The sequence below is a fragment of the Strix uralensis genome, chromosome 1 (assembly GCF_047716275.1).
Source record: "Strix uralensis isolate ZFMK-TIS-50842 chromosome 1, bStrUra1, whole genome shotgun sequence".
In the NCBI taxonomy this organism is placed as follows: domain Eukaryota; kingdom Metazoa; phylum Chordata; class Aves; order Strigiformes; family Strigidae; genus Strix; species Strix uralensis.
The window spans coordinates 1,968,789-1,996,077 of record NC_133972.1 but is presented as its reverse complement, the minus strand read 5'-3'; the positions used below and the strand labels follow the sequence as shown (position 1 = coordinate 1,996,077).

General features: G+C 43.8%; 1 protein-coding gene across 1 annotated transcript in view; it reads left to right on the top strand.

Annotated features, from left to right (window-relative positions):
- OBSCN (obscurin, cytoskeletal calmodulin and titin-interacting RhoGEF) overlaps window positions 1–27,289 on the top strand; it is a 197,577-nt gene that overhangs the window by 6,320 nt on the left and 163,968 nt on the right. Inside the window, exons 2-8 of the mRNA XM_074864825.1 lie at window positions 2,950–4,090; window positions 11,946–12,215; window positions 14,475–14,735; window positions 18,924–19,226; window positions 20,252–20,518; window positions 21,377–21,652; window positions 25,821–26,093. Of these exons, the coding sequence (XP_074720926.1) occupies window positions 2,959–4,090; window positions 11,946–12,215; window positions 14,475–14,735; window positions 18,924–19,226; window positions 20,252–20,518; window positions 21,377–21,652; window positions 25,821–26,093 (2,782 nt within the window). The 5' untranslated portion in view covers window positions 2,950–2,958. The remainder of the gene's footprint in view (window positions 1–2,949; window positions 4,091–11,945; window positions 12,216–14,474; window positions 14,736–18,923; window positions 19,227–20,251; window positions 20,519–21,376; window positions 21,653–25,820; window positions 26,094–27,289) is intronic.

The window sequence follows — 27,289 nt, the reverse complement described above, 5'->3', positions numbered from 1 at the left end:
TCAAGCCTAAGGCTTGTATCTGCGTCTTCTAACCACTCATGCAGCATCTCTGCTTGCAAGTGCTTATGGAAAATAAATTTTAAAGCTCAAGTGAGAACAGAGGTTGAAGGTAATAAGAGGGACTAAAGAAGTGTAAACTACTTCACAGTTTTCTAGACCAATTAGAGACCAAGAGAAAAATAATTCTGTATATTCATTGCAACTAATATTGAAGGTGACCACTCTATGGGAAGTCAGTCAGTCTTAGCACTACTGACTGCAGGTCAATCCTTCTTTGCATTCTTAGTGTTTACTAACAATGAATTTCTCCCCATTATCATTTTTTTCAGGCTTAAACTTTGAAAACATTTTCTTTAATTTTTCAAGCTTTTTGGTGGAATATTGAATTTTGCTTTATACCAGGAAACCAAAGCAACCAAAATTGAATGACTTTTGAAAGGATCAATTTCCTCTAAGGGGAAAAGTCTTTGACTGCTTCTTAAGAATTTCATATGTTCTTTAGAGGGGAAGAGACATGATAGGATAGAAATAGTGTCTTTTTCCTGTTAAATATAGAAAGAAGACTATGTTTCTTTCTGCCTTAGATCTGCGATCCAAATAAAGTTTGAAGGTTAACACAGCTATGCCATTTTCAATGGTAATAATTATTATAATGAAGACCATTTTGTATTTTTGTATTTAGCAATATTTAGTTTTGATGGCAAATGATGTCTTTCAATCCCCAGCAGCGTAAATGAAATGAAAAATTTTAATTTGTTACTGCATGATTTGTTGTATACTCCTGTGCACATCATTATTTGTGAGTCCATCCCTGTCCTGACATGAAGATGAAATGGGAGGGGAGCCAAGACACAGGGAAAATAAGCAATTTCCCTGAGGTCATGCAGCAAGTCTATCCAGCCCCTACTCCCTGTTGCATCAGTGATTTGCGTGTTAACATTAATGCACCACAACAGGAGCTGGAGGAGGATGGAAAAAATAATGAAACCTCTGCTCAAATGATGACTCAAGAAATGAGAGCAGGTTTTAGGCCTGGTCCTACTGATTTCTGCTGGAGGTAGGGGGGGAGATTGTGAGAGCGTCTGCCATTGGGTGAGAGAGTGGGTGGATTTGCGGCCAGCAGGGAAGCTGAACTGCTGTAGGATTAAGAAGGATATTTCTGTCGTGGTGACTGGTTATTATTTCCTTTCTGAGTTACAACACACAGTGTCCAGGTCATTTTGCTTTGTGTGGCACTTTGAAGGTGAAAAAGCACAGATGTCAGAGCAGCACCGCAATCACCCCTGAGTAGAGACCATTCATATAGCTCAGACAGGAGCTGCGTGGGCTTGCTAAGACAGGAGTGTTTGGCATCATGAGGCCAGATATGGTGCATTTGGGTCTTCTGAGTAGACTTGCAGAGAAGCTTGGAGCTGGGATGCTTGCTCTCCTTACAGAACACTATCGTCAGGTCTAATCCTGCTCCCAGGGAGAGTCAGCTGGTGCATGGTTACTCGTGCTAATGAGGTCAAGACCAGGCTTTTAGCTGTTCTATACTTTTAAAAGTAAGTGCTAGCCAATGTACGGAAAAGGGTTTCTTGGCAGATTAGAAGTAGACTCACTCTAGCAAAAGGGAAAGGACATCCAGGAGTCCATGTAAGGAGCAGTGAAGAAGCAAAATACGTTTGTGGGCTATGTGGACTTTAGGGGGACCCTGAAGGCTGAGATCTCTGTTGTTTTGCTCTCCAGCTGCACAGGGATGGGCAGACTCTGTGTGTGTGAGTGAACATGGCTGTAAAGATTAGTGCCTGTGATTGCTTTTGACTTTGTCAGGTCAAAATTGCACCAGAATTGCCATGAGCTTTAGTTTTGAACACTGCTCTAGCCTCGTCCCCTTGGCTGGTCTGTATCATCAAACACTCTGCATGTTGGTGCACAGCACCCTCTGAGAGCAGCTGGGAGTAAGAAGGCAATGAGACACCTTTTCTGTAAGCCCTAAGCCACGTGGAGCTTTTTTGGAGAAGGCTGGCACTGTCTGGATTTCTGCGTGCATTCCCCATGGCAGTTCTTTCACGTAGCTTTGCGCTCCCACGAACATGATGCATGTGCCCCAAGTCATACTCGTGCACAAACACCCATCCCTACTGCAGCTATGCCTGGCCCTACACCATCTGGATGAGGCTCTATGTAAGCCATAGATACTCATTGTCTACCATGGCCATCAAAGTAGCTGTATCTCAGCGGTTGTGTTGAATAGAAGCTGTGAATAAAGAGAAATATCATCAGCAATTTGACAGGCATATCTGTGTGTCCTCCTAAAGGCTGGCCCCTATAGGAGAAGGGTTTGCCATAAGGTCTGTGTGAATGTGATTCAGAGAACAAGATGTAGGAATGGGTAATGACCAGAGAGAACAAGAGGAGAGATGGAGCGTGTTGTAGAAGCAGAATTTAACAGAAAAAGGGAAAACAAAAAGGAGAAGGAGAAGAATTGAAAAGAGCAAGGGCAGAGATAGAAAAAGAAACATGAAAATGGAGATGAGCATGATGGAGGAGGTATCTTGATGGGTAGGCACATCTCTCGGAATTTAATGTTCCTTTGTTTCTCTATGGCTACAGAACCAGCCCGTATGTTACATAGCATTAGTGCAGGTTGCTTGCCCAGTCTCAAAGCAGAAAGGGACCCTCGTGTCCTTTTTGTATGAACCGTCTGAAGACTTGTATTTTACCCAGTGACTCCTGTGGGGAAATGAGCTACCTTCATCAGCAGTTTATTGAGCTCAAATCTAAGAAATCTTCAAGACCTAAATTATTCCAAGACCTTCTCACCCATAATGAGAAGGACAGTGAAAACGTGCTTCAGCTAGACTGTTCTAGATAACAAATGTCCTGATAACATGGAAGTGCAGCAATTCTTTGCCTGCACCATCTAATCTGCTCTCTCTTGACATTTTTTTTTTTCTCACCTTTCAGGAAACCAAGATGGATTACAGCTCCTTCAGTGGAGTCCCCCGGTTCTTGACCCGGCCTAAGGCGTTTATGGTGTCTGTGGGGAAGGATGCCACCTTGAGCTGTCAGATCATTGGAAACCCCATCCCAGTTGTGAGCTGGGAAAAGGATAAACTTCCAGTCCAGTCTGGAGGAAGGTTTAAAACCACAGAAGATGGGGATCTCTATAGATTAACAATCTACGATCTGAGCCTGGAGGACAGTGGCCAATACATCTGCCGGGCCAAGAACACCATCGGGGAAGCTTTTGCAGCTGTCAGCATCAAAGTTGGAGAGGAGACCACAGTAACGGAGTCGGCCCCGTACTTCATCCAGAAACCCTCCTCCATCAAAGTAACGCTGGGAGAAGATGCCATGTTCAAATGCAAAGTTCAGGGCAGCCCTCCCCTCTCAGTGAACTGGGAGAAGGATGGGAGACACCTGCGGAACCGGGCTGATGCTGGCCGCTTCCAGATTGAGTCTGCCGGGGAGTCAAATGCTCTCACCATACAGTGTGCCCGGCTCGGGGACAGCGGCACCTATACCTGCCGGGCAGAGAATCCCATTGGCTCTGCCAGTGCTTCAGCTGCGCTGGTGGTGGAAACACAGGGCTCTTCCAATCCGGGCAGCAGCAGCCACTTCGATACCGGCTGCGGCAAGACGGCATCCTTGTTGTCTCACTTGCAAAAGAGGCGGGAGGAGATCAGGAAGATGGACGTCTCCCATGGGGCTCTTGATTCAACATCTGCCCACTCTTACCCCACGGCTGAAGGGTTGTCTGGCATTGGCTACAGCCTCTCCCGGGATTATGAGAGGGCAGCTGGACTTACCACCAAAGGGGCCCGCAATGTGACTTTTGGGGCATTGACACGCACGTGCAGTGTGACGGAGGGGAAGCACGCCAAGCTGAGCTGCTACGTGACAGGCGAGCCCAAGCCAGAGATTGTGTGGAAGAAGGACAACGAGGTCATTTTGGAAGGGCGGCGACATGTCATCTATGAGGATGATCAGGAGAACTTTGTTCTGAAGATCCTCTTCTGCAAGCAGATAGACAACGGGCTGTACACCTGCACAGCCTCCAATCTGGCAGGCCAGACGTACAGCTCCGTGCTCGTCACCGTCAAAGGTGGGTGCTGATGTTTCTCACCAGGGTGGACATGCCTACAAGGAAACACAATGCACTTCTGAATTGGGGTGGGAGCATGAAAAAACTTCTGCCACCAAACTGCTGCAAAGGAGTGTGGATTGCACATGAATAAAACCCTCCAGATGTAAAGGGGGTTAAGCACTGGAACAGATGACCTGGGGAGAGAGTCTCATCACTGGGGGGGTTTTAGGAAGGGCAGTAAATGGGCACTAGTCAGGGATGGATAATGTAGAACTGGCTGGTTGTGGGGCATCTGGGATGAACCAGATCTCTAAATCTTCCATTTGTCCTGGTTTTACAGTAATCTAAGAGATCTGTGACCATCCTCTGATCAGTGACTGCTAAACCCCATCTTACCCTCCAGACTTTACAGAATCATCTAAGTTGGAAAAGACCTTGAAGATCACCTAGTCCAACCATTAACGTAACACTGACAGTTCTCAACTAAATCACATCTGGGTTTATATTCACCACAGGGTTTAGTCAAACTGGCACACACGTGCAATTTAAGCAGTAGTAGAAGAAACTCCTCCCTGCAAACTGAGTGTGTCGGGCTGCCTTGGCTCCCTTGGAGGACCTACTCCAACTCTAATTACAGTCCATCTCAGTTTTCCTGTACAGAGTGACCCACCAGCAGCCTTGTTCTTGCTGGACTCTTCAGCCTTTTCCCAGCTTGTGTTGCTAGATAGCCTTGTATGCCCCCAGAACTCTACCAGGTCCAAGGGTGCACCTGTTTGCTGTAGTCAGTGGTGAAAAACTTCCCTTCAGAAGGTCCCTCAACACTGGTGGAGGTCAGACCAAGTTCTTCAGAATGGTGACAAAAACACAACACACATGTTTTCACAAACGAAGCTCTACATTTTCAAGCTGCTCTCCCATTTGGCAAGGTTACAGCAGGCAGTTTGCAAGCCAGGCAGGACCTGTAAATTAACTCTCAGATGTACAAGGTTTTGCCACTTGAGTGGCAAAATAGATGGTTTCTGACCTGCAGCAAAGTAAATTAGAAATCCAAATGAGTAGGAATGGTCTGTGTTTCATACCTGTCTTTAAGACTCTCAGCTTTTATTTGGTTTTCTGGTTTCCCTTTCACACTCACCGTGTTCCCATCAGTGACATGTGATCCGTGGAACTCGCTGGCACTTGTCCCACTCATTGCTATCCCTTGGAGGTGCTGAGTGGTGTTGGGAAGGACATTTGTCCTCTTTCATAAAGCTGTGATTACCTCATGAGTCAGGACTCAGAGCTGAAGACCAGGCCTGGCCCTTGGGTGGGTGTCCACTTTGAGGATGGCTCAAGCTCTGTTACTTGCCCAACACTGTCTTGCAGAGAAAAACACCCTCCCCTCTGCCCATGCTCATTTGATTATTCTCAGTGGGTGCAACCTGTTCCAAAGGAGATGGGGAAAGCATGCAAAGAAGCAGGTCTGGGAGCAAGCACTGTGGGAAAACGTTATTGATCAATGTCCACTGTCAAGAGATGTCTGTGAGTCAGGTGCTTAAGTGGAATTGTTTATGGCCTGTTTCTTTGTTATACTATACCATGTTGAGTTTTCTGACGAGGCCAAGGCTGCCATGGAAAATCTACATGCCTTAGATATAATTAGGCCCTGAATAATGACTCTCCTTTGTGTCACCAGCGGTCCTTCTCAGCCCTCCAAAGATAGCTCAGAATGATGTAGCAATGAAGGGAGCTTTTAATTCTGTTGTTTGTGCCATTGGTGATGCCATTAGCTCATTTGCCATCATGTTTAGAGGGGTAGATCTTCTTGCCACACAACCTTCTCTTTGCTCAGTTGTGCAGAAGAGGTTAAATTCTCCAAACAGCCACCCTGGGTAAGCACCGAGCTGCTGCATTTGTCTTTCTGCAGGTAACAGCATATTTATAGATCTGTGATGCTGCATCCACAATGCGTGTCTATAGACACAGGCACCAGGAATGACAAGCTTCATGGGTTTAAGTATGCTCTGGCATTTTGATTCACAGAATTTCAACACAGTAAGAATATTTGAGTCTTGTAAAAAAAGATGACCTAGCCCAGCATCCTGTCTGTAATGTGGCTCTTCAGCAGGCTCTTGAAGCATAGGACTGGGCACAGGTCAAACCTCTCCCCTAGCTTGCCACCTATATTCCGTCAGTCTAGATCCTAAGCCTAGAGACTCAACACATTTGTAAGCATTTGCTGAACCCATGCCTCAAAGATCCCTGAGCTGAAAAAAGATTTTTGAGCTGTTCGTAGATGAGATTTAGTGAATCAGATGTAAATCTCAAAGGAGAGGCTACAGGGCAGAGTGCCACTCTCACAATTAAGGAAAACCAAGAGCTGATTACTCCAATTTGGAAATGTGCTGGATTCTAGTGTCTAGAGCAGGGATAAAATCACAAATCATACGATGAAACATGAGATGTAAAAGAAGCCTAAGAGTAAACGTTTATGCTAGGGGAGGTTTAGATTGGATTTTAGGAAAAACTTCTTCACCAAAAGGTTGTCCAGAACTGGAACAGGCTGCCCAGGGAAGGGGTTGAGTCACCATCCCTGGAGGTATTTAAAAGACGTGTAGATGTGGTGCTCAGGGACATGGTTTAGTGGTGGACTCGATGATCTTAAGGGTCTTTTCCAACCCAAACAATTCTATGAGTCTATGATTTTTGCCAAACCAAAGAGCAGGGAGGATGGGAGGGACACTAATCACTGACTTAAATTTCCTGAAGGCTTTGGAGATGTCCCAAGGCCATGTGTAAAGTTAGTGAGAACATCATACAGGTCTCCATGCTTGGACCTGGGCCAAGCCATGTTCATCTGAGTCCCTGAATACAGTAATCAGACACTGTAGGAAAAGGTTAAAGGTTGCAAATAGGTATCCAAATAGGATAGAGGCTGGAAAACCAGACTCGTGCTGAGGCCGCTTTACTCCTCTCTGACTTGAAGTGATTTTGAATGATCACTGTCATAGTAGTCACATTTGAGATCTGAAAGAGAACTTCAGAAATGTGGAGGTAGAAGGGAAACTCGGAAAGCGCAGTAACTAGGAAGAAGACCAAAGGCATGAGATTGTGGAATCTCCTGTTGGAAGGATTTTCCATATTCTTACTCTCACTGGATCATTTTTATTAAGCAGAGGGAAATCTTGTCTCTGGAATAATAAATGGAGAGCCTGTGAGAAGGCCGGGAACAGGCAAGAGGAAATGTAGGGAAGTGAGAAGATCAGGTCAGGCAGACAGATATGCCTTGAGAAGGTTAAGGAAACATTGGCTTCTTTGCAGGCTGCACCTATTCTTAGCAACACATGTGTTAGCGGGACCCACTCTTAAAAAAATAACCTCATCTCATTGCTAGTTTGCTTGGTATGGACCTAACAAAAAAACCCTATGACACTGGAGAAATATGTTCTGAAGACAAGCTCCAAACTCGTAGCTGGTCTAAGCTCTTGCAGTTTTCCTGCTAACTCCATGAGCTTCTCTTGCTCCACACACCCTCATGGTTTTGCTTTGCTGTTTCTATCTCACATATTTCCCAGTGGGGAGGCTTTTGTAGGTCTCTTATCTCTTATTTATCTTTCTTTAAAAATGTTATTGCCTTCATTATATGTCTTAATGATTATTTCTGCTTTGGCTAAAAACAGATGAATAGAAAAAACTGTACAGTAAATTTTTTTTCTTTTTTTTAATTAAAAATCATACTGATACTAGAGATGCATTTAAATAACCTCTCAGGGCACTGAAAATGGCCCATGACCTGGGAGTCCAGATGTTACAAGGACAAAGCAGAATCGTTATTCGAATTCACACCACTGAGCACTCATGGAAGTAAATGTTTCTAGATAATGGTTGATTTGGAGTGATCAGTTTCGTACTTCTGGTTGGGTTCTGTATGAAGTGGCATCCACTTCAACTGCTCTTCCAGCTTGCAAGATGTACAGTTCAGGTGCCTCTTGCTTCTGCTCCCCAACTGCAGCCTGTGTCTAAATTATCACTTCCCTGCTGCCTGGGACTCACATGTACATGGACCTCTGGAGACCTGTGCAAAGATGAAAGTGTTTTGTATTGTGGGAGGCACAGTCCAGCTGGGTGAGCGTCCTTAGGAAAGGATGTGGTCAGGAAACCATCAAACCATGGCTTCCAAAAGCACGGTGGCAGATCATCTGCTCACCGGTGAATGCCAAACTGAAGTGAAAAAAAGATTTTGTTTTCTTCAACACTCCTGAATGTTTCCACTCCAGTCATTCTGAAACAAACCACCGAGATTTTCTCAAAGAAATAAGATTTCTATAATTGTTTTGAGCAAAATCAGCATACTGCTGTGCAGCTGAGAAAGGGATCAAAAATCACCTTTCTTGCCTAATATGAAATAATTTCTAACCATCCCTGATATTAATAGGAACTAGAGATGGGAATTGGTGGCACTTCTTATCTGAAACAGAGGGCGTCTGGGAGAATTATGTCACATGTAACCTTAGCCGAACACGTTTTCTGCTTATCTTACAAGAACTTTTTCAGATGTTATGAACGTTTTGGATAATAAGTAATGGTTGATAGCTAAATGGCTTTATCTTCCATATTACTCATACTTAACACGAGCTTACATTGAGAATTGCCTTGTGAAAGAGTAATACATGACAAACAGGCATTTAGAAATGAGGAATCAATATTTAAGGAGTCTGTCAGATCAAATATAACATAGTTATGTGCAGCAGCTCTTCCCAGTGTGCCTATAGTAGTTACAACAGAGAATCTTTCTGAATTGTACTGGATGCTGTACAAATAAGTGAGTGAGGATGCCTACGTTAGAGAATTTGCAACGTAAATGTCAAAATCTGACAGACTGCAGGCCAACATGGGGTGAAAGTAAGAGGTCTCTGCTCAACTCCCCATGCTGGCCAGTGCGAGAATTTTTCACGTTTAACTAGTAAGTGGAAAGTAGACTGAAAGGCTGGTGTAAAGTTTAGTGCTTCCTTCCTCAGAATGAGTCTTCTTCATGTAAATATATGGTCATATACTCAGACTGTGTTGATTAGTCTATTAATAAGGAAGATGAGTCACCTGCTTTCCACAGATCTTTCCTTGAGATCTGGGTTGCTTGTTGATGAGCTGGAGACACTGTTCCCTCCTGGCCGTCTCTCTGACCATCTCTCTGACCTGGGCAGGGGACTGGTTATGGGCCAGATGAATTGTTTGGGATGCCTACTCTAAAGAGACCTGTGGTTCTTCTGTGGTCCCCTGACCAAAATTAACCCTTTCTGTCTGACCAGATACCTGCTAGATGATGTAAAGAGCATGAAGATATAATCAGGATGAGGAGACTGGCGGGGTTTGGAGCATCTCTCATGTCTCCAAAGCAAAAAAGGCAGTGGTCTGGGCGAATCCCAGAATTCAGTTTGTCAGCTGCTGTTTCTCTGAAGCCTCGTCCAGAGTGAGCTAAGACGGGTGTGCACATGTCAGTAGGATGAAAGCAAAGTTGTTTTCAGAGGATATCTGTGACCCCAAGCCGTCAAAGATGGCCTTGCGCTTACTTTCCCTGGCTGAAAAAGCAGTGCTGTTACTGCAACACATACAAAAGACTCAACTATTTGTACGTTTAAGAGCTTTTTCCTAGAGCAGTTTTGTTTTTTATTTTTGCCTTAGATAATGCTTAGTGACTGTAAAGGGAGAGCAGTTAATGATATGGCCAGCTGCTCCAAGTATGGGAATACACTTGTGTGCTTCTCAGGTGCGTCTCATATTTCCTTCTGGCCCTTGGGCATGTCTGTGTGTTCTCAGAGTCAGATCCAGACTCCTTCCTATCTCACAAGCACCCCTGCATCCAGGTCCCGGAGGCTGGCGTCCTTCTGATTAATGCTTTCTTGATCTCATCCTCTCGCTTATTCCCATGGCATGAGAATTGGAACTGCTTCATTCTCCCTGGCAACACGGGGTGCTTCCAGAGGTGATATATAGGATTGCAGGGCAGGAGTCTGAGTTGACTGTTGGTTAAAGAAAAAAGGATAATTAACATGTGTGGTGCGGGCACAGCAGGTCCGTGTAACAGTAGCTGAAGGCTTTTCAAAGCAAGACTTTGACTTGCCTTGAATTAGGGTGTATTCAGGCAAAACATTTTTTAAGAAAATAAACAGGTTGACATGGTGAGCTAGAGTCACCTTCCTGTTCCTAAAGGTAATGTATGAGCTCTCAGTCATGTTTTGAGGGTCTGGTATCTCCATCCAGGCTGTGCTCCGCTAGAAATGGTTGGAGGTGTTTATGTGACAGCTGCAATAGTGGCTGTGCCAGGGGTGGAATGAAAGACTTGCAAAACTGAACACATGAGTTTCTAGGGCTTGAGTTCAGAAAAGAGCAAACCAGATCAAAGACAGCACTGCTCCCATAGCAGCTCCTGTCCAAATGGCGGGGCAGGAGGGGGTAGGTAATGGACTCAGATGCTGAGCAACCAGATCTGAATTTTACAAAGCTGCTGTCTGGGATGTTTGAGGGCCTTGATTTGTGTTTCTCCAGCCTCTAGAGCACTGCGACTGAGTGGGATGTGCCACCGTGGCCATGGGCTTATAAATCTAAGACAAGTCTACTGTTTGACTAATGGCGTTATTGACTGCTAGTGACCACGTGAAATTACCATCCTGGGAGGGAGGGAGGGAGTGTGTGTGTGTGTGTGTGTGTGTTCAGGGAGAGGGAGAAAGGAGTCACAAAAAAAGGCTGGGAGATGGTGCAGTGGTTATGAAAAGATGAAGGTATGTGCCAAGACATGATCTCTCACAAAGCATGAGTGTGATGCATTTGTACTGGCTAATCCAAATCTGTGACATGACTGTGGCACCAGTCCCGTGGCTGTGACCACCGGCTGTCCTCTTCAGTCCAACTCCCCTTTCTCCAGTTTAGTGTTGGGTTATCAGGATGATTTCACAGTGCAGCTGTCACTGGAATTAAACATTGCGTTGTTTGTAAAATGTCTTCCCTCACTGCCATGCAGCTGTTTTCCATGTTTGACTTACACACCGGTTTCTCCCTAAGCCAGAGCACTGCAACCCTGCTGCTGGAGGAAAGCAGAGGCAGCTGGGAGACCTGGGCTCTTTCTCTAGTTATTTTATTGTCATTGACAAAAGCTGACCAGAGCCTTTGGCGCTGGTGGGGAGAACAGAAAACTCCTCCATCAGTCACTTCTGTGCTTTCCCCCACCTCCCATTTTTCTGTGCCCTTTCAGATTGCTCCACTGAGCTCACTTCAGCTGCAAAACCCCTAAAACATCGGTTCTTGCACCAGCTGACCAGCTCAGCTGCTCACACTCACCTAGAATTGCTGCCCTGTGCCCTCTCCCTATGACCAGCTTGTTTGCTATTTACCAACCTGTAGCATCTTTACTTTTAAGGGCTTTCACTCTGACATGACGTGGCTGTTGCTATGTATAGGGTCAGGCTGGGTGGGCCCTGTCCTTCATGCTCTTGGCATCACTAAATGACAAAGTGCAATGCTAGAGAACAAGCAGGCCACGAGAGCAGAATTTAACCTGATGCTTCACCAGCTTGTTCCCGTTGCTTTGGATTAGTGCCAATTCCTCTGTGGTGTTGTGGGGCAGGTACTGCAGTTGAGACTGATACTGCTTCATTTTTAGATAAGTCTTTAAAGTTCTTCTGCTGAGATCTAAGATTTATTTTTTTTTTTTTTACGTGAGAGAAGAACACCTACTGTAGTAGGGCTTGATTATGGGTTTGAATAGCAGTTCAGGAAAAATCAATATCATTAATAAGGAGTGTTATTGTATGTTTTTTTTTCTGTTGACTTATTTATTTGCACACCTCTTACCAATCACCATCATAAACTCTTGCTTCTCTTCTGTTTTTATCCTCTTAAGAACCCTCAATACCCTTCAAGGAGAAACTGAAGGATCTTGAAGTGAGGGAGAAGGAATCTGCCACCTTCCAATGTGAAGTGCCTGTTCCTAGTACAGAGACAGCTTGGTTCAAGGAAGAAACCAAACTCCGGCAGAGCAAGAAATACAACATCGAGGAAGAGGGCACTTATCGCCGGCTCACTGTCCAGAATGTCACCACAGATGATGATGCTGTCTATATCTGTGAGATGAAAGAAGGAAGCAGGACCATCGCAGAGTTGTCTGTCCAAGGTAAAAAAGGCTCTTACTATTTCAGAGAGGCCAAGTCTCACCTACCAAATGTGAGATTCACGCATGCGACTCCAGACTCAACCTTGCGAATGGCATTTACCCCCTGCTTGTGTGCAGTGAAGAACAGCAGACTCCCTTAGCGTGTGAGAGACGAGCCATGTGTGGTTGGTCAGTGGGTCCCTGGGTCTCCTGCCAGGGTGTATCTGGGACACGGGGTCAGAGAGCGGGGACAGATTGTGTTGCTGCACAAGCTATGTCACCTGGTGGGGACCTATTCTTAAAGGGGCTTCCTAGAAGGCAAAGTCCTTGAGCTGTAGCCTAGCACTGTAGACTTTCCTTAACGTGATCTCAAGCCCTGGATGTGTCCCCTGGCACTGTCTCACACACATCTTGTCTGGCGAACACAACAGTGAATCTTGTCCAAGTGTTGCTGACCACACTGGGAAGCTGGCTTAGCAGCTGTGGTTTATAGTCCGATGTGCAGTGCGGTCAGCACCAGTATGGTTTCAGACTGGAAACCAGATCCGTGCTCCAGATCCCTGACATCTGGAGGTATTCTCAGGAGTTTGCAAAGCTGACGAGAAAAGGGCAAAATGGGGATATTGATCCATGTCCAAGTCTTCCGAGTCTGGAGGTTTAGGACTGAAGTGCAAGTAGGTGTAGAGCCTGGTATAGTGTAGGTGTCTCGCAGTGGGTAGACACACTCATCAGAGAGGCAGGCATGTCTGCAGAAGGGGCCATCATTTTTCAACTCGCTGACGCTGTGTGAGTGAGAACTTGCCCATGCGACTGCAGGTCCAGCAGTTTTGATTTTGATGATGCTTACACTGGTATCATTGACATGGCTCCTGTTGCATGAATTGGAGACCTGTCATAGCTACAGGATGGCACTTGTCCTGACTCATTTGAAGCCTGACTGTACTCCCAGTGAAACCGTAAGTTCTTAGCTACATAAATTGGTGCAAGACATACATCCTTGTGCAAATTCCTTTTTGTATCATTAGCAAAGAATTGAGAGTGCACATGGGTGGAGGCAGAAGGGAAAATTTAGTCCAGAGACGCAGGAGAGTTCAGACAGACATCTTTTTGTTGCACCTTCTGTTAGGTCTAGACCAGCCAAAGACTGTGTTTGGCCGCGGTAGGACAGCTGGTATTTGTTTTACTTGTTTGTGTTATGGTGCTATGGCACGTTCCGTTAAAAAGAGAGTGACTGAGCCAGGTGGAGCTCTCAGGAGGGAAAGGAGGCAGAGCCTTTCTTGGGGAGCCCTGTGCCTGCCCTGGGGGGAGAAGTTTTGAGAGAGCAGGGTGGGGTTGGGAGGCTGTGAGAGCTTGGCAGAACACAAAGGGCTGCAGGGATGGGGACACTGCTGAGGGCAGCAAGGAGCAGACGTGTGGCCAAGCTTTGGAGACGATGAGCAGAGAATCAGGGCCTTGAATCCTACTGATGAAATGTGTGCCTGATCTGTTGCTTCGTGAAGGAGTTCAGCATTGCTTCTCATTAAATAGTTCTAGGTGCTTTGCCTGGGGAAAGGCTCTTTTGCCTTACAGGGACTGTTCCAGACTGGGAGCCAGTCACCATCTGTCAGCAGGGGTGGTCTCCTGATGCTTTGTCCAAGCTTTCCTGTGAATAGTCACATCTTGTAACTTTGAGGTTATTCTAATACGTGATGATCATCACAGTCACTTGAAGAAGACACAAATAAGTGAAGTTCATTCCATGTGAATTTCTGGGTTGACACCAAGTAGAAGTCTGAGGGTTTCAGTGTATTTTCTATTAATTCAGGTGACTCCTGTATTTTCCATTTTGGCTATGTAACTGTTAATTTTGATGGAGACAAAATCCCAAAGACAGACGAGAGACCTGTCTGATTTAAGACTGACCTACTTTAGCAAAGTTTTAATTTGAATTCCCAGCATATGCGGGCAGTGAAAGCCGTATCACTGTCAAATCTGTTCTGGGCAAGGCCATATACCTTGTGTTTACCCAACAGCAGACTCTGCATGGTAGGCCAGAAACATGAGTGACTGTAGTCAAACAAGATTACTTTTCTCTCTTTGAAGGCCAAAATGAGTCCTTGTGCTGATCTGTTCTGTATAACTCGGAGCTTAGGAATTCATTTAGGGATGTCTCCATCGTGTCTACAATGTTTTGATTAGGTGAGGGCTGTTGGCTAGTCCTGTTGTAGTCTGGATGGTCCAGTGTTGCCAGAGATTTTAATATCTGCTGTTTCCTGATCATAATTAATTTCTTATTTAAAGGGAACATAATTAAAAAACTTCCACGAAAGACTGCAGTCTTCATAAATGATACAGCCATCTTCTGTGTGGAGCTAGACAATGAATGCCAGAATATCCAATGGCTGAAAAATAAAGAAGAAGTGAAACCCAGTGATCGAATCTCCATCACATGCTCCGGCAAGCAACACACCATGATCATCCGAGAGTGTAAGATGGAAGATGCTGGTGAGATTGCTTTCCTGGCTGATGAAAGCAGGACTTCTACCCAGTTCACTGTGACCAGTAAGCTTCACTTTTATTCATCATTGGTGTTGGGTCTTCCCCAGCAAGCTGGTATTCCCATGTTAGCATTGTTATTTTAGGTACTGCTGCGGTAAGTTTGTTGTCCAAAGACAGCAGAAGGTTCAATGTCTGCCACAAAAGGCCGACAGCCTGAACACTGGTGGTGTGAAATGTTATGAGAGATCAAAACAGAGAGAGAAGAGGGGTCCTGAGGAAAGAGCATGGCACAAATGTGTGTCTTCTCCATACCATTCTCATTTCGTGCTGGAGTGAATGTGAACTGAGTAAAACATGGGGTTAGGGACATGCATGTTCTCCTCATCAGGAGGTGCTTAGAAAACATTGTATAAGTCACATACTACAGAGAGTGCCGCGGGTGTTCCATCTATATGCTGACCTCCATTCTCCAAAATCATTAGTTTCTTTGAGGGGCATTTATCAATTCTTGCTCTGGGGATTAAACTTCTTCTAGCAAATAAGGACCACTCATCTCTCCTTCTCTCACTTCACTGAGGATTTGGAGGGGAGGGTCAGCCAGCATTGAATTCCTTCGCTAGGTCTTGAGTCTATGGAGACATGAGGGTAGCTTGTGGGTATGCTGGCTTTTACAGTGAAGTAAATAGGTGCCCTGGACATTTTTGGCAGAGCATGAAGTTTATTTACATTCTAGCAAGAAAAAAACATCTATATGCATGCACATGAAGCATTTCAGGGGCAGTCAAATATTCACCAAACTTGAAACATCTTACTTTCATTTTACCTTCTTAAGCTGTTTACATTGAAGTAGAATATATGTATAAAAAAAAAAAAACAAACCAATAACAAACCTGCAAGAAAAAGGGAAAAATGCTTCCTCCTGAAAATATACTTTCCTTCCTTTTGTGGAGACTGGTAAAGCCATGTCGTCTGTCACCTTCTCTTTGATATGACAAAGCTGGGAGGACCCTGTGAATTGATGGTAGCTCTGATGAAAGAAGGGATCTATGTTCTGTTTCAGCTTTACTTGCGGAGACTGACATAATATGCAGGCTGGAGAATTTCTTCAGCTCGCACATCTGATCTGAGCAAGGGTTTTAGTTGACAGACCAGTAGCAACAGGTGCAAGGTAGTTGAGATTGGACCTGAAATGAAATTGTGGTGAAGATGTCTAATGTTATTTAGCTTTATTTTGATGGTGCTGCATTTCCCAGGCAAAAATTGATTCATTTAAGACAGAGAACTGCATGTGGTTTCGGGGTCTGCTGCAGTTCCTGTTCACACATGGACAAATCATCCACTCTAGTCACGATTTGGGAAGAATAATACTTCTTTTCTCTCACCACCACTTCTGAACTGCAATTAGTCAATGATAAAAAGAAATCTTTAAATAAAGGTTTATAACTACTGTGTTATCTAAACTTGGTTGTGGCATTCTGGTGCTCTTGAGATAAAATGAGGTGAATGTCGCATTTAGCAGTGTGACGGTTTCTAAGGTATTTGGAAAACTGTAACATCCAACCAAGCACCTATTCAATGGGAACAACAAAGTTCAGTTTGATTTCAGACTCTGCTGTTTAAGTTATGAAGAAAGTGTTGATTCATGGAACAGAAAAAGGTAAGAAGCTGCCTTCCCCCACAAACAGGTATCTCTGAAGAAAGCATTACATTACCGTTTCTGATGGTAAGGTCAAGAGATCTGATTCCAGGATCTAGTATTCAGCTTAATGCTACACTAATGGCACCTTTGGCATCTAGTTCTGACCAGCAGTAACTGACAGGCTGGTGACTGTGCACCCCAAAACACTTGTGTGTCTATCTATGCAATGAAGGAAAAGTGTATCGCATTGAGATTTCCTGTTTTTACACTTTGTGCGTATGTGATTAGCCACTTGAAGAATCCTGTGAACTATGTTCACGTCTTTTTCAATTAGCTGGTTGAAATTGCTGTTGGCTGTTCTAATAGCATTTGTCAGGCAAGCAATGTTTATACATTATGTGCTCAGTATCTTGCATTGTTACTTGTCGGGGTCACCATTAGCCGGGGTCCTTATTTCTCCATGCGGGAACAGAAACGACGCAACACCAATGTGATGATCAGGTCGTCCATCTTTTTTTATTATATCTTCTATTCCTTTTCTGGTTACATTTATACTCTACTAAGTTCCGTACACACACTCATCTATCTTCTAATAGGCTACAGGTCATCTACACGCGCTGTTCACGCGCCTCTACAAGCATTTGCATTGGTTAATTGCAATTAGCACGTAAAGCCCAAAACTTGCCAAAACTCCCTTATCTCATACCCTCTTTTGCTCAGACTTGTGTGCTTTTGCTGACCACAGGTGTTTCTCACTTATCTGCTATCTTGTGTGTTTTTGCCAGCCTTATTTTGCTGGCCTTGTCTTCGTCCTTGCATTCTTCTGTCTGCACTAACTTTCTCCCAGCGCGGCCCAGACTCCTACAGTTACTATGCCTGTTTTACAGGTGGGTAAACTGAGGCAGAGAGAAGATCAGCTGTCCCAGAGTTTGGATTTTAGCCTAGCTCCTCATACAGACTCCCTCTATGGTCATGAATGCTTGAGTATCCACAATGCAATGTGCGAGTTGTTTCACTCACCTCACACACCTTCTTCAAGCTGGGACGAATTGCTCCTGAGTGTGCTGTTCTCCATGGGATTACAGTTGGAGTCTGGTTGACTGATTTAAAACAGACACCTTTCAGATAGCCAAAATTAAATGAAATGAATCCTTTACCACGTCAGTAGATGTGTAACTAGAGCATATCAGATAATTCCTAGCCTCTTGACCGTACCAGTGGCAGCACATAGTGAATAACCCAGATGGGACTTGGGGCTTCTCTGAAGGGTTCAAGAGGAATGAGAGGGTGAATGTAAATCTTCATTATGCAAATATCTGCAGGGATATATTTGTGACCTCAGGTACTGTAAAGTAGCCACACCTCCTCAAATGTAGGGTCTCATGGTGGGGACATGTCTTTATGTCATTTCCTTTTGAAGTTAATTCCCCAACCCCAAAAGCTGGCTCTGCATAAATTACTAAAACAGAGGTCCCCAGTGATAGCTATCATTCTTGGGAGACAAAGTCACAACATGCCTCTGAGTGGGGATAACTAAAATTCAGAAGCAGGACAGAGGACATATACCCAGATGAAAGTGGCTGCAGAGAACAGCCAAGCCTGTGTCGCAAGCAACTGAGATCTCTGTAACTCTAAAACCCACGCGCTGTTTATTCGTGTCTTTTATCTCTGAAATGTCCCAGTTGTACAATGTTTAGCTACTCTGTGTTGAAAGCTGTTGAGGATCTGCGCTGAAATGTCTTAGTGTACGGTTGGAACAGGTTCTCAAGAAGAAAGGGAGAATGTGGACTCCTGGCACAGGATGATTTTTATGGAGTGGATTTACATTGCTGCACAGGATGCCAGACCTGTGTGCAAAATATTGCAAAATATTGGCACGCTCCTCCTTGATGCAATGCTGTCTTGCCACGCATTGGTTCTCACAGGCACGTCTATATTCCTGACTGCGGGGACGTGTATGGTTGAAATTCCCAAAAAATATAAATACCAGCAGACTTACAATACTAGTTCAACTATCTCTGTGCCGTGGTTTAGTAAGCAGGGCAAAATTGTGCCATCTTGACAGAGTAATCCCACTGAGGTATTTATTTTTTATTTTTATTTTTTATTATTTTTTTAAATTTTTATTTTTATTTTTATTTAGCCTGGATTCACACCAGGGAAGTGGACCAGGAATTTAGTGCACAGAATATTGAACAACCTTTGATGGTGGTTTTACCCATCTTCTGAGTGAAAATTACAAGCTGAGTGTTAGTCTGCTTTGCCCAGGAGCTGTCTGGGAAGTAGTGTGGGTCTGTACGTAGTACTGAAAATTTGAGCCTATGAATTGTTCATTGCAGGCTCTTTATCTGTGCAGATAATTGTAATATTGTGTAGAAATCACATACGTTTAGCTGTGGAGGTAGGAGTATTATACATCTTTGTGTAATGCAGCCCAAAAGCATCTCCTATCCATTCTCTTGCTTTTCCATCTCACATCAATGTTTTATGGAGGTTTATTAAGTAAGAGTGGCTTTTAGTCCAGCGTAATCTTTTTCGGTGAGACACAGTGGCTTTTCCACTCTGACATAAACTTCTTGCTCTGTTTTTTTTTTTTTTTCCCCCTTGTGCAGCTCCCAAGAAACCTCCCACCCAACCCCCAGCTGACCCTGTGGTGAAAAATAAAACAGAAACCTCAGTGACGTTATCATGGTCCCCTCCGAAGATGGACCGCCCCATTCCAATCGATGGCTACATCGTGGAACGCAAGAAACTAACTGGCTTTACCTGGGTGAGGTGCCATGAGTCTCATGTCCCTGTCCCAGAGGTCACGGTGAGCAACCTGTTGGAAGAGGCTGACTATCAGTTCAGAGTGTCCGCAGTCAACGCCTATGGACAGAGCCCCTACCTGGAGTTCCCAGGAAGCATGCACCTTGGTGAGCACAAAACCATCCTAAAATAGGTCAGTCTGTGCAGATCTGCCACGTGGGTGCTCTAAAGATGTTTCCCATGGCTTTGAGGAGGATAGAGCATTTGCACAGCAAAACTTTTTTTCCCTTCACTGATAGTTCTCCTATCTCATTTCAACCACTGCCATCACCAAAGCGATGGTGGTTGGGTTTCTGTGATAGAGCTGTGAGTATGCTTATATTCCAGTATTTCACATCAGGTTGTGTGAGAGGCAGAGCTCTCTACAATGGACCTTAAGCCTGTAAGTGCTTATTCTAGACCTGATATGAAAGGAAAAATTGAGTTGACTTATAATTTTCAATATATAAATAAGATATCAAATTTACACTTAGAGAATATTTATGGGTCACAGTCATGAAAGCCAAGTGCCAGTCAGTCTCTCTTTAATCTTAGAGTTACTAGGAGAAATATGGGGTTTTGACTTTATTTCTAGGGTGACAGTGTGCCCATAGAATTATTGTGTGCAACAGGATTGCTTCTTCCTTTGATTCATTGCACTGGAAAATTTCTGCACAGACTTTGATCAATCTGTGTCTTGTTATTGTGTCATCCTTTTCCCTAGCTGTCTGAACATGCCCGTGTTTTCCTAGAATATCTAGAAGTGACTAGAAGGCTGGGTGGCCTCCTTAGGATCCTTCTGAAATCTAAGAATAATGCTGGTGATTAAATAAATAGCACCCTTGTTGGGGAACCTAGGTGTTTCAGGCTTGTTACGCCTTTAATCTTCTTAGGGGAAAAAAACCCAGTAAAATATGCTTGCTGTTCTTTCCTTGTGAAGCAGCACTTACCCTAATGCCAGAGGTCAGTTACCTGCAGCTGTAGAAATCAATTCCTGTTGACCAGCCGTGCATTGCCTTCAGTGCATGCAAATTGTATAAGGCTGCAAGGTTTTATTCTCATGTCTTGTTTACCCCGAGAACTTTGTTCTTGGGAAGAACTGTTCTCCAGTGTAGCGGTCTTGTGTGACGTTCGTGACGTTCTTCTTCCCTAGGACCGGTCCTGGCTGTGAAAACCCCCCTAACAACTGTTGAAGCTGTACCTGGAGGGGATGCCCTGTTTACTCTTGACCTTACGACAACATGTCCCGGCACTTGGTACCTTAATGGTAAAGTCTTACAGGAAAGTGAGACCTACATCATTAAGAGAACCCAAACTACTCATACCCTAATCATAAAGAATGTCACTAAGAACGACAATGGAGCAGAAGTAAAATTTGTTGCCAAAAATGTTGACACCAGCACCAAGATGAGAGTGAAAGGTATTTTTTTTTCATCACTGTCCTTTCTTCTTCCAGTCAAGAGGCAGTTGCTCTGACCTGACCATTAGAACTGGGGCCAGAGGCTTTCACTGATGCCTGGTCTGTAGGAAGTACCTGAAAATGCATCATATGAACTAACGTGGGTCCTGGTAATGACCTCACCATGATAGCACGAAGTTCAGAGTGAGTCAATCTAGCCAGCTGGTTGGTCTCTGAACTAGACTGCTTAACATCAGCTAGTAAATTCCTGTAGTTCACAACCATTGGTCAGTGGATTCTGTCACCACATCTACCATTGAGTCACCTTAAGCCAGTAATTTCAGCTCCAGCTTTGGCTAGGTTTTCTAACTATAGTAGAGTCTTTCAAAAGTAAAGGAGCATTTATTACTAACAAAGGTTTCTTCTTGGAGATCTTTTAATCTACCACAGATGTGTATGATGTACAAGTTAGTATCATGTAACTCGATTTAGCATTGAGAGTTGGGTGCTCCAGCTTTCCTCTATGAAATGTTGATAACATCTGTATCTACCCATGTTGCATGGCAAAAGGTAATAAATAGACATTCATTCTGGAAGGATGTGTTTGACTTTGGGTGAAAACCTCTGCAGAAGCATGTTTAAAGTATTATTAATCAGTAGAAAGATGTGCTTTTTTTTTTTCTTTTTTTCTTAGTGATTCTGACAGTAAAAACAGATCATGTCTCCTGAACTGGAAAAAAATGCTCAGTATTGACATGAGTGTGAGGGCAGGAACAAGACCTAATATTTTTTCAGAGATCTTACAGTCTACAGCAGACTCGAATCAGGGACATGTTATCTCCATGTAAGTTGAAATAACAAAGCCTTTTTTTCTGGCAGGTGCTGCAGTGATATTTACCAACAAGAGCAGAGAAATAGAAAAAGTCTCTGCTTGGGTGCGGGAAGAAACCAAGCTTCAGGCTGAGCTTTCAGACACAGAAGCTACTGTGAAGTGGATGAAGGATGGGAAAGAGCTCAAGGCCAGTGAAAAATATGAACTTCAAACTGCGGGGAAGAGGCACATCCTGAAAATTCACAACACTGCAGCAGAGGATGCTGGAGTTTATGAGTGTGTCTGTGATGGGGATAAAATGTTCTTTCAGCTTTCAGTGAAAGGTACGTGATTGTCTTGGCTGCTTTGCATTAATGGCCTGTTCCTGCCCTAAGCCAATAGAGTCATCAAGGGACAGAAAGGAAGTGCTCCAGAGGCAGTGCAGGGAGCTGTGGTAACTCTCCATCAACATCTAGCCTTGGCAGGGTCTGTAGTAGGAGAATTTGAGAGTGAATAAAAGATTTAACACTGTCTCAGTGGTAAGAGCTGTGCTTTCACTCAAATTGATGTCTTGGTATTCCATGGGAACTTGGTGTTATTTCATGAGATTGAATAATGGGTAGTGAAAAGGTGCTCTTGTGATGAAGAAATTCAGCCACAGGGGCAGGATATAATGCACATCATCCCATGTCTGCCCTATACTTGCTATGTGATATCAGACAAGTCACTGAAGAGCTACTTCAGCTCTGATTAAAGTTCTGATGGCCCAAGATCTTGGCATTGTGGGATTTTTTCATCATTTGTTTGTTGTGTTGTTTTGTTTTTTTTTTTTTCTTCTGTCAATACCCTGGTGAATAAGAACAGACCTTTCCAGGGCACATTGGATGGCTGGATTTACTGCTATTTGCAGTATTTCAGATAGAAGGCTGTATAGAACAAACAGCAAAATATAATTTCTTTTAAGATTTCCTGCTTGTTAGATTTGAACCAGTCCTGTTTAACAGCTGCCCTGTTGATTGGCTGTTCTTGCTTTCATGGCAGCCCCTTCCTCCCTGATTGCCTATTACCTAGCTGGTGGGCACATCCACTTCCAGAGCAAGACATGGAGTCTTGAACCTTTACCCTGAAACCAAGAGCATTAAGCCTCCCTCTTGCAGACCTTCCCATCTGTGAAAGCTTTTATGAACTCGATCATAGGAGAGTTTCCTTGGCCTTGAATGGGATCAGGTTTTGGCTGAAAAGCCCCAATGCATCCCTAGACCGTTCCTCATGGGTATCATCTAGATGTCTGCTGAGGTTCAGAGTATACAACCTGACTCCAGGACAGTGTAGCCTGTTGTTAGATATCATCTGGGTGAGTTCAGTAGCTGTTTTGCTTTGAACTGTCAAGTTCACTTTGTAAAGCCATTTGATTTCCATGTTCTGTCCCATAACTCACTCCTCACCTTCTTTCCAGCAATGATCACACTGCTTCTACACTGAGTATGAGGTGCTTCATCATCATGTTCTGCTGGCTTCTTGTCCTTCTTGGTCTCTGTAGAAAAGGCAAAGCCCCAGAGCAATGTGTGTTTTGCATTTGACAACATACTTGCTTGGTTGTTCTTAAAGAGCAAACTCAGAGCTGAAAAAAATATTCAAAAATGTGACTGAATTTATGGAGGAACTGCTGTCTATATTTGGCAGCTGCTCTTAATTTTGTTTTTTTTCTCTCTTTCTGTTTCTTTAATGTCATTTTCCAAGCTGGCAGGTCTACCCACAGATTTAATTGAATTAGCTGTTGGACGTTTCCATATGCTTTTCACTGTAATGTGACTATCAAAGGAGTAATCAATGCTATTATTTTAAAATCTGTGTTGACAAGCTGTAACTTAAACATCTGCTGTTTGTAGCTTGATTCAGAGAACCAGCTTGGATACATCTCATCCTTGTAGGATGAGGGCCACAAATGCTGTCCCAGTATTTTACCTTTTAGCATCACCACCTTTTATCTGTTCCTCCTGTAAATCAGACACAGCTAGCTGGTGAATCATTTGATGAGCAGGTCAGCTGTGTCTGGCACGTGGGCATCACATGGTTGCCGAGAGGCCACTGTGCCGAGCTGCAGCCAGAGGTGTGTCACTCACTGGGCCTCCTGCCCAAAAGAACCCCACTAGAAAATGCACTTTGCCATTTATCACTGCAGTCTCTCCAATGCCATGAGACTTCATGTGCCAGGCATCATCTGACACATGACCTCCAGCATTGAAATTGGTCATCTGAGAAGTCTCCCTCAGACTACTGTGGTTGTATTTTTCACTCTAGTTTTCTGAGGAAGTAAAAGGTGCATGAATGAACCCATCTCCCTCTTCTTCCTCCCAAAACTTTTAACCTGTGGCCTGAATTCCAGTAATGCTGGTGGAGAAGTAGAGGTCTCAGCAGTGTTTGGCCCCTGCAGACTTCATGGGAGTAGGTGGTTGGGTAGAGTGAAAAGACACGGACCTGCTCAAGCGGGTCCAGAGGAGGCCATGAAGATGCTCGGGGGGCTGGAGCACCCCCCTGTGAGGACAGGCTGAGAGAGTTGGGGGTGTTCAGCTGGAGAAGAGAAGGCTCCAGGGAGACCTTAGAGTGGCCTCCCAGGACTGAAAGGGGCTACAGGAAAGGTGGGGAGGGACTCTTGATCAGGGGGTGTAGAGATAGGACGAGGTGTAACAGTTTTAAGCTGAAAGAGGGGAGATTTAGATTAGATGTAAGGAAGAAATTCTTCCCTGTGAGGGTGGTGAGGCCCTGGCACAGGTTGCCCAGAGCAGCTGTGGCTGCCCCCTCCCTGGAAGGGTTCAAGGCCAGGTTGGACGGGGCTTTGGGCAACCTGGGCTAGTGGAAGGTGTCCCTGCCCATGGCAGGGGGTTGAAACTGGATGAGCTTTAAGGTCCCTTCCAACCCAAGCCATTCTGTGATTCTGAGATTCTATGACTGTAGTGTTGTCCTACTGAAAGGAAAGCTCCACAGTTATGAGTCATTAGAGAAACAAGCGGAAAGAGAGCTTCCAAGAAAAAACAGTAAAAAAAGGTTTTCCCTGGTTTAAATGCTTCTGGTATGACTTCTTTACCTGTAGGTATTGCTTCTAATAATCAGACTTAGTAAACCCTAGAAAACAGGACTGATAGGGACCTGGAGAGGTCAAATGCAAACTCCTGTCCCTTCCAGAAGCTGGTGATTGAATAGAGTCCCTTGAGGACCATGGCTAGAGAGGTCCTTGACTGCACTGTCACGTCCTTCCCTTTCCTTTCACTGCTTATTTTCTCATTAGGTCTTTCTTAGTCTTAGATTGCGGGAGATTTGGGACTGTTTGTTTTTTTTTTTTTTTTTTCCCTTTCTTACCTGTGTACTGCTTGGCCAGTCAATTCACTCTTCATTTTTAGATCTCCAGACTCCGCTGCTGTACAAGTCGGTGAATGTTGGTTCCCTACCAAATATTTGTCTGTAATTAAAAGCACTACCACAGACTTGGAGAAATCGAATGTGCTTAAAAGCAAGGAAACTAAATGCCAAACCCATCCTTGTGGGTAGGGCCTCTGAGCTAAAGGAGAACCCCCATGTGTTGCACCAGGTTGTAGCCCTGATAATAACATCTTGGGAGCAAAAGTCTGAGAGAATCACACTTAGGTCTAGACCATGGACTGTAACTGCTTGTTACAGTATCAGCAATGAAAGCTAATAACTGTTTTTGCCAGACTTTCTGCAGAGTTATTAATTTGTATTGTGCAAACATTTTCTTGAAATTAAGGAAAACACATGTATAATCAAGTCTTTGATTTTAGTAACTTTGACTGCACAGTCCCAACAAAGTGACTTGATTGTGGGTGTCGTTTTAAAATAATATGTTAAGAAGATGTTTGAAAATTAGTTCCATTATCTAAAGATGAGGGTGTGGTTTTAGGCTCTCATTTTTAGCTAGGATATTGGTAGGTTTTTGAATCTTTGCTTTGAGGCAATTGGTGACTCAATTATTTCACTGCATGTTAATATGGTGCCAGATTTATTGTTTATCTTTTATGCCCCAGTTAATTTCCAGGAAGAAATTTCTTTTCATTTCAGTCCTATATGATATCTGTATAGATTTTTAATTTAATATAATTTGATTTCTGTAGATTACATTTTAACCTCTTTTGGAGTCGGTTTATTTGCCAGGTGGTTACAATACAATGATTGAATAACCCTCATTGCTTTCCCTCTAGTTTGCTTATTTCATTTCTCTTCTCACCTCTCTCAGATATTTTGCCTGGGGCTTCCTCTCCCCTTGACTCAGCCTCCTGTGCTGTATATATGCTCTGGTTTTTAGACATGTGATAATCAGGTATATGGTTTATGAAGGCTGGAAATTTGGCTTCTTCTGCATTAGAATCTAATGATCCATAATTAAACGTACATTTTTGGTCTTATAATGAATGAATACCTAATGTAGATGTAAGCATACATATTTACTGATGTCCACACAATTCTTTACTAGCGTTGTGTGTCTGTATTTTGTTTCAGCACTTGCAAACTTCATAAACAAAGAGAAAAGTGGAGGAGTTATCAGGGCCATTGCTGGAAAACGGGCTGAATTTGTTTCTGAGACCTCTGAGGCCAACATCATGGTTAAGTGGTACAAAGATGGCAAAGAAATCACAGCCAGCAAGAAATTCACCATGGAAGATAAAGGAAAACTGCATAAGCTTGTGGCCTCAGCTGTGATGAAAGAAGATGAAGGAACATACACATGCAAAATTGGAGATGACACTCTTATTTTTGATTTAAAAGTCTCAGGTACGTTCATGATGCAAGTATGGGGTCAGAGTCTGTCTTAGAAACTCAGGACTTTGTTCATTATACTTGTCTTGCTTTGTAAATTCCCAGATTTTTGGGCCAAGATTGCACAGCGCTATTTCAGAGACTCTGACCCTTACTGTGGTCCTTATGCAAATCCACAATATGGGAGAATAATATAACGATGTTGTTATATATTCAAGTCAACACAAGCTTTTACTAGGGTTGAGTCATGACTCAAACACCATGCTGGTTGAATAGGCTGAGCACCACATCTGGCTTTTATTCTTCTAGCTCAGCATTTACATTGTCTTTGAACCTCCTGACCGAGGTCCTAAATTCTTACTATGAAATTCCTGTGTCCTTCTTTGACAAGTTAAACTCCTGATTTTGAGAGTTAAGCATCTCCTGCTGTTCCCAAGGCCACTGTGATCTCTGAGACATCTCTCTGCAGTACTGTAAGTGAAGCTATCAGTCCATGGCACATGCCCATCAGCATAAAGCACATGCTAAAGCACGTGGCTGTCAGGTCAAGCTCAGAAGAAAATGCTTGTCATTGATGCGTTCCAGTCCAGGATGGAGCCAGAGTATAAAATGACACAAGAATTTATCTGTGAAATTCAATATCTGTGAAATTCAGCTGATTCAATTTGCATAGCCTGGTGGGTACCTTTCTTCTAAAAGTGGTTTTCTGTCTTATGTCTAGAGCCTAATTTTTAATCTGCTTCTAAATTATAATTTGAAACTCTACTGAAAGCTTCTCATGGCGTGATTACGTACCGCAGTACAATGCAATTCAAGAGAAGTAACAACCAAATGCTTGTGACCTGTAACAGTACATCCATATCACAGAATCACAGAATCATCTCGGTTGGAAAGGACCTTGAAGATCATCTAGTCCAACCGTTAACCCAGCACTGACAGATCCCAACTACACCATATCCCCAAGCGCTGTGTCAAATTGCTATCCCTAAGCGCCATGTTACTATGATGCTGTCCATCAGCTAACTAAAAACTCAGCAAAGCTGATTAATCTATCACAGTACTGTTCTTAAGGGATTGCCACAGGTTTTGCTGAGCTAGAGGGATTGCTTCCAGTTTACAGCTGGTGTTTGCTCAGGTATTCACTCTGCATCTCGCCTCCAGTTCTCTTTGGTTGAGAATCCAACATTATGCAATTTCACTTTGAGTGTAAT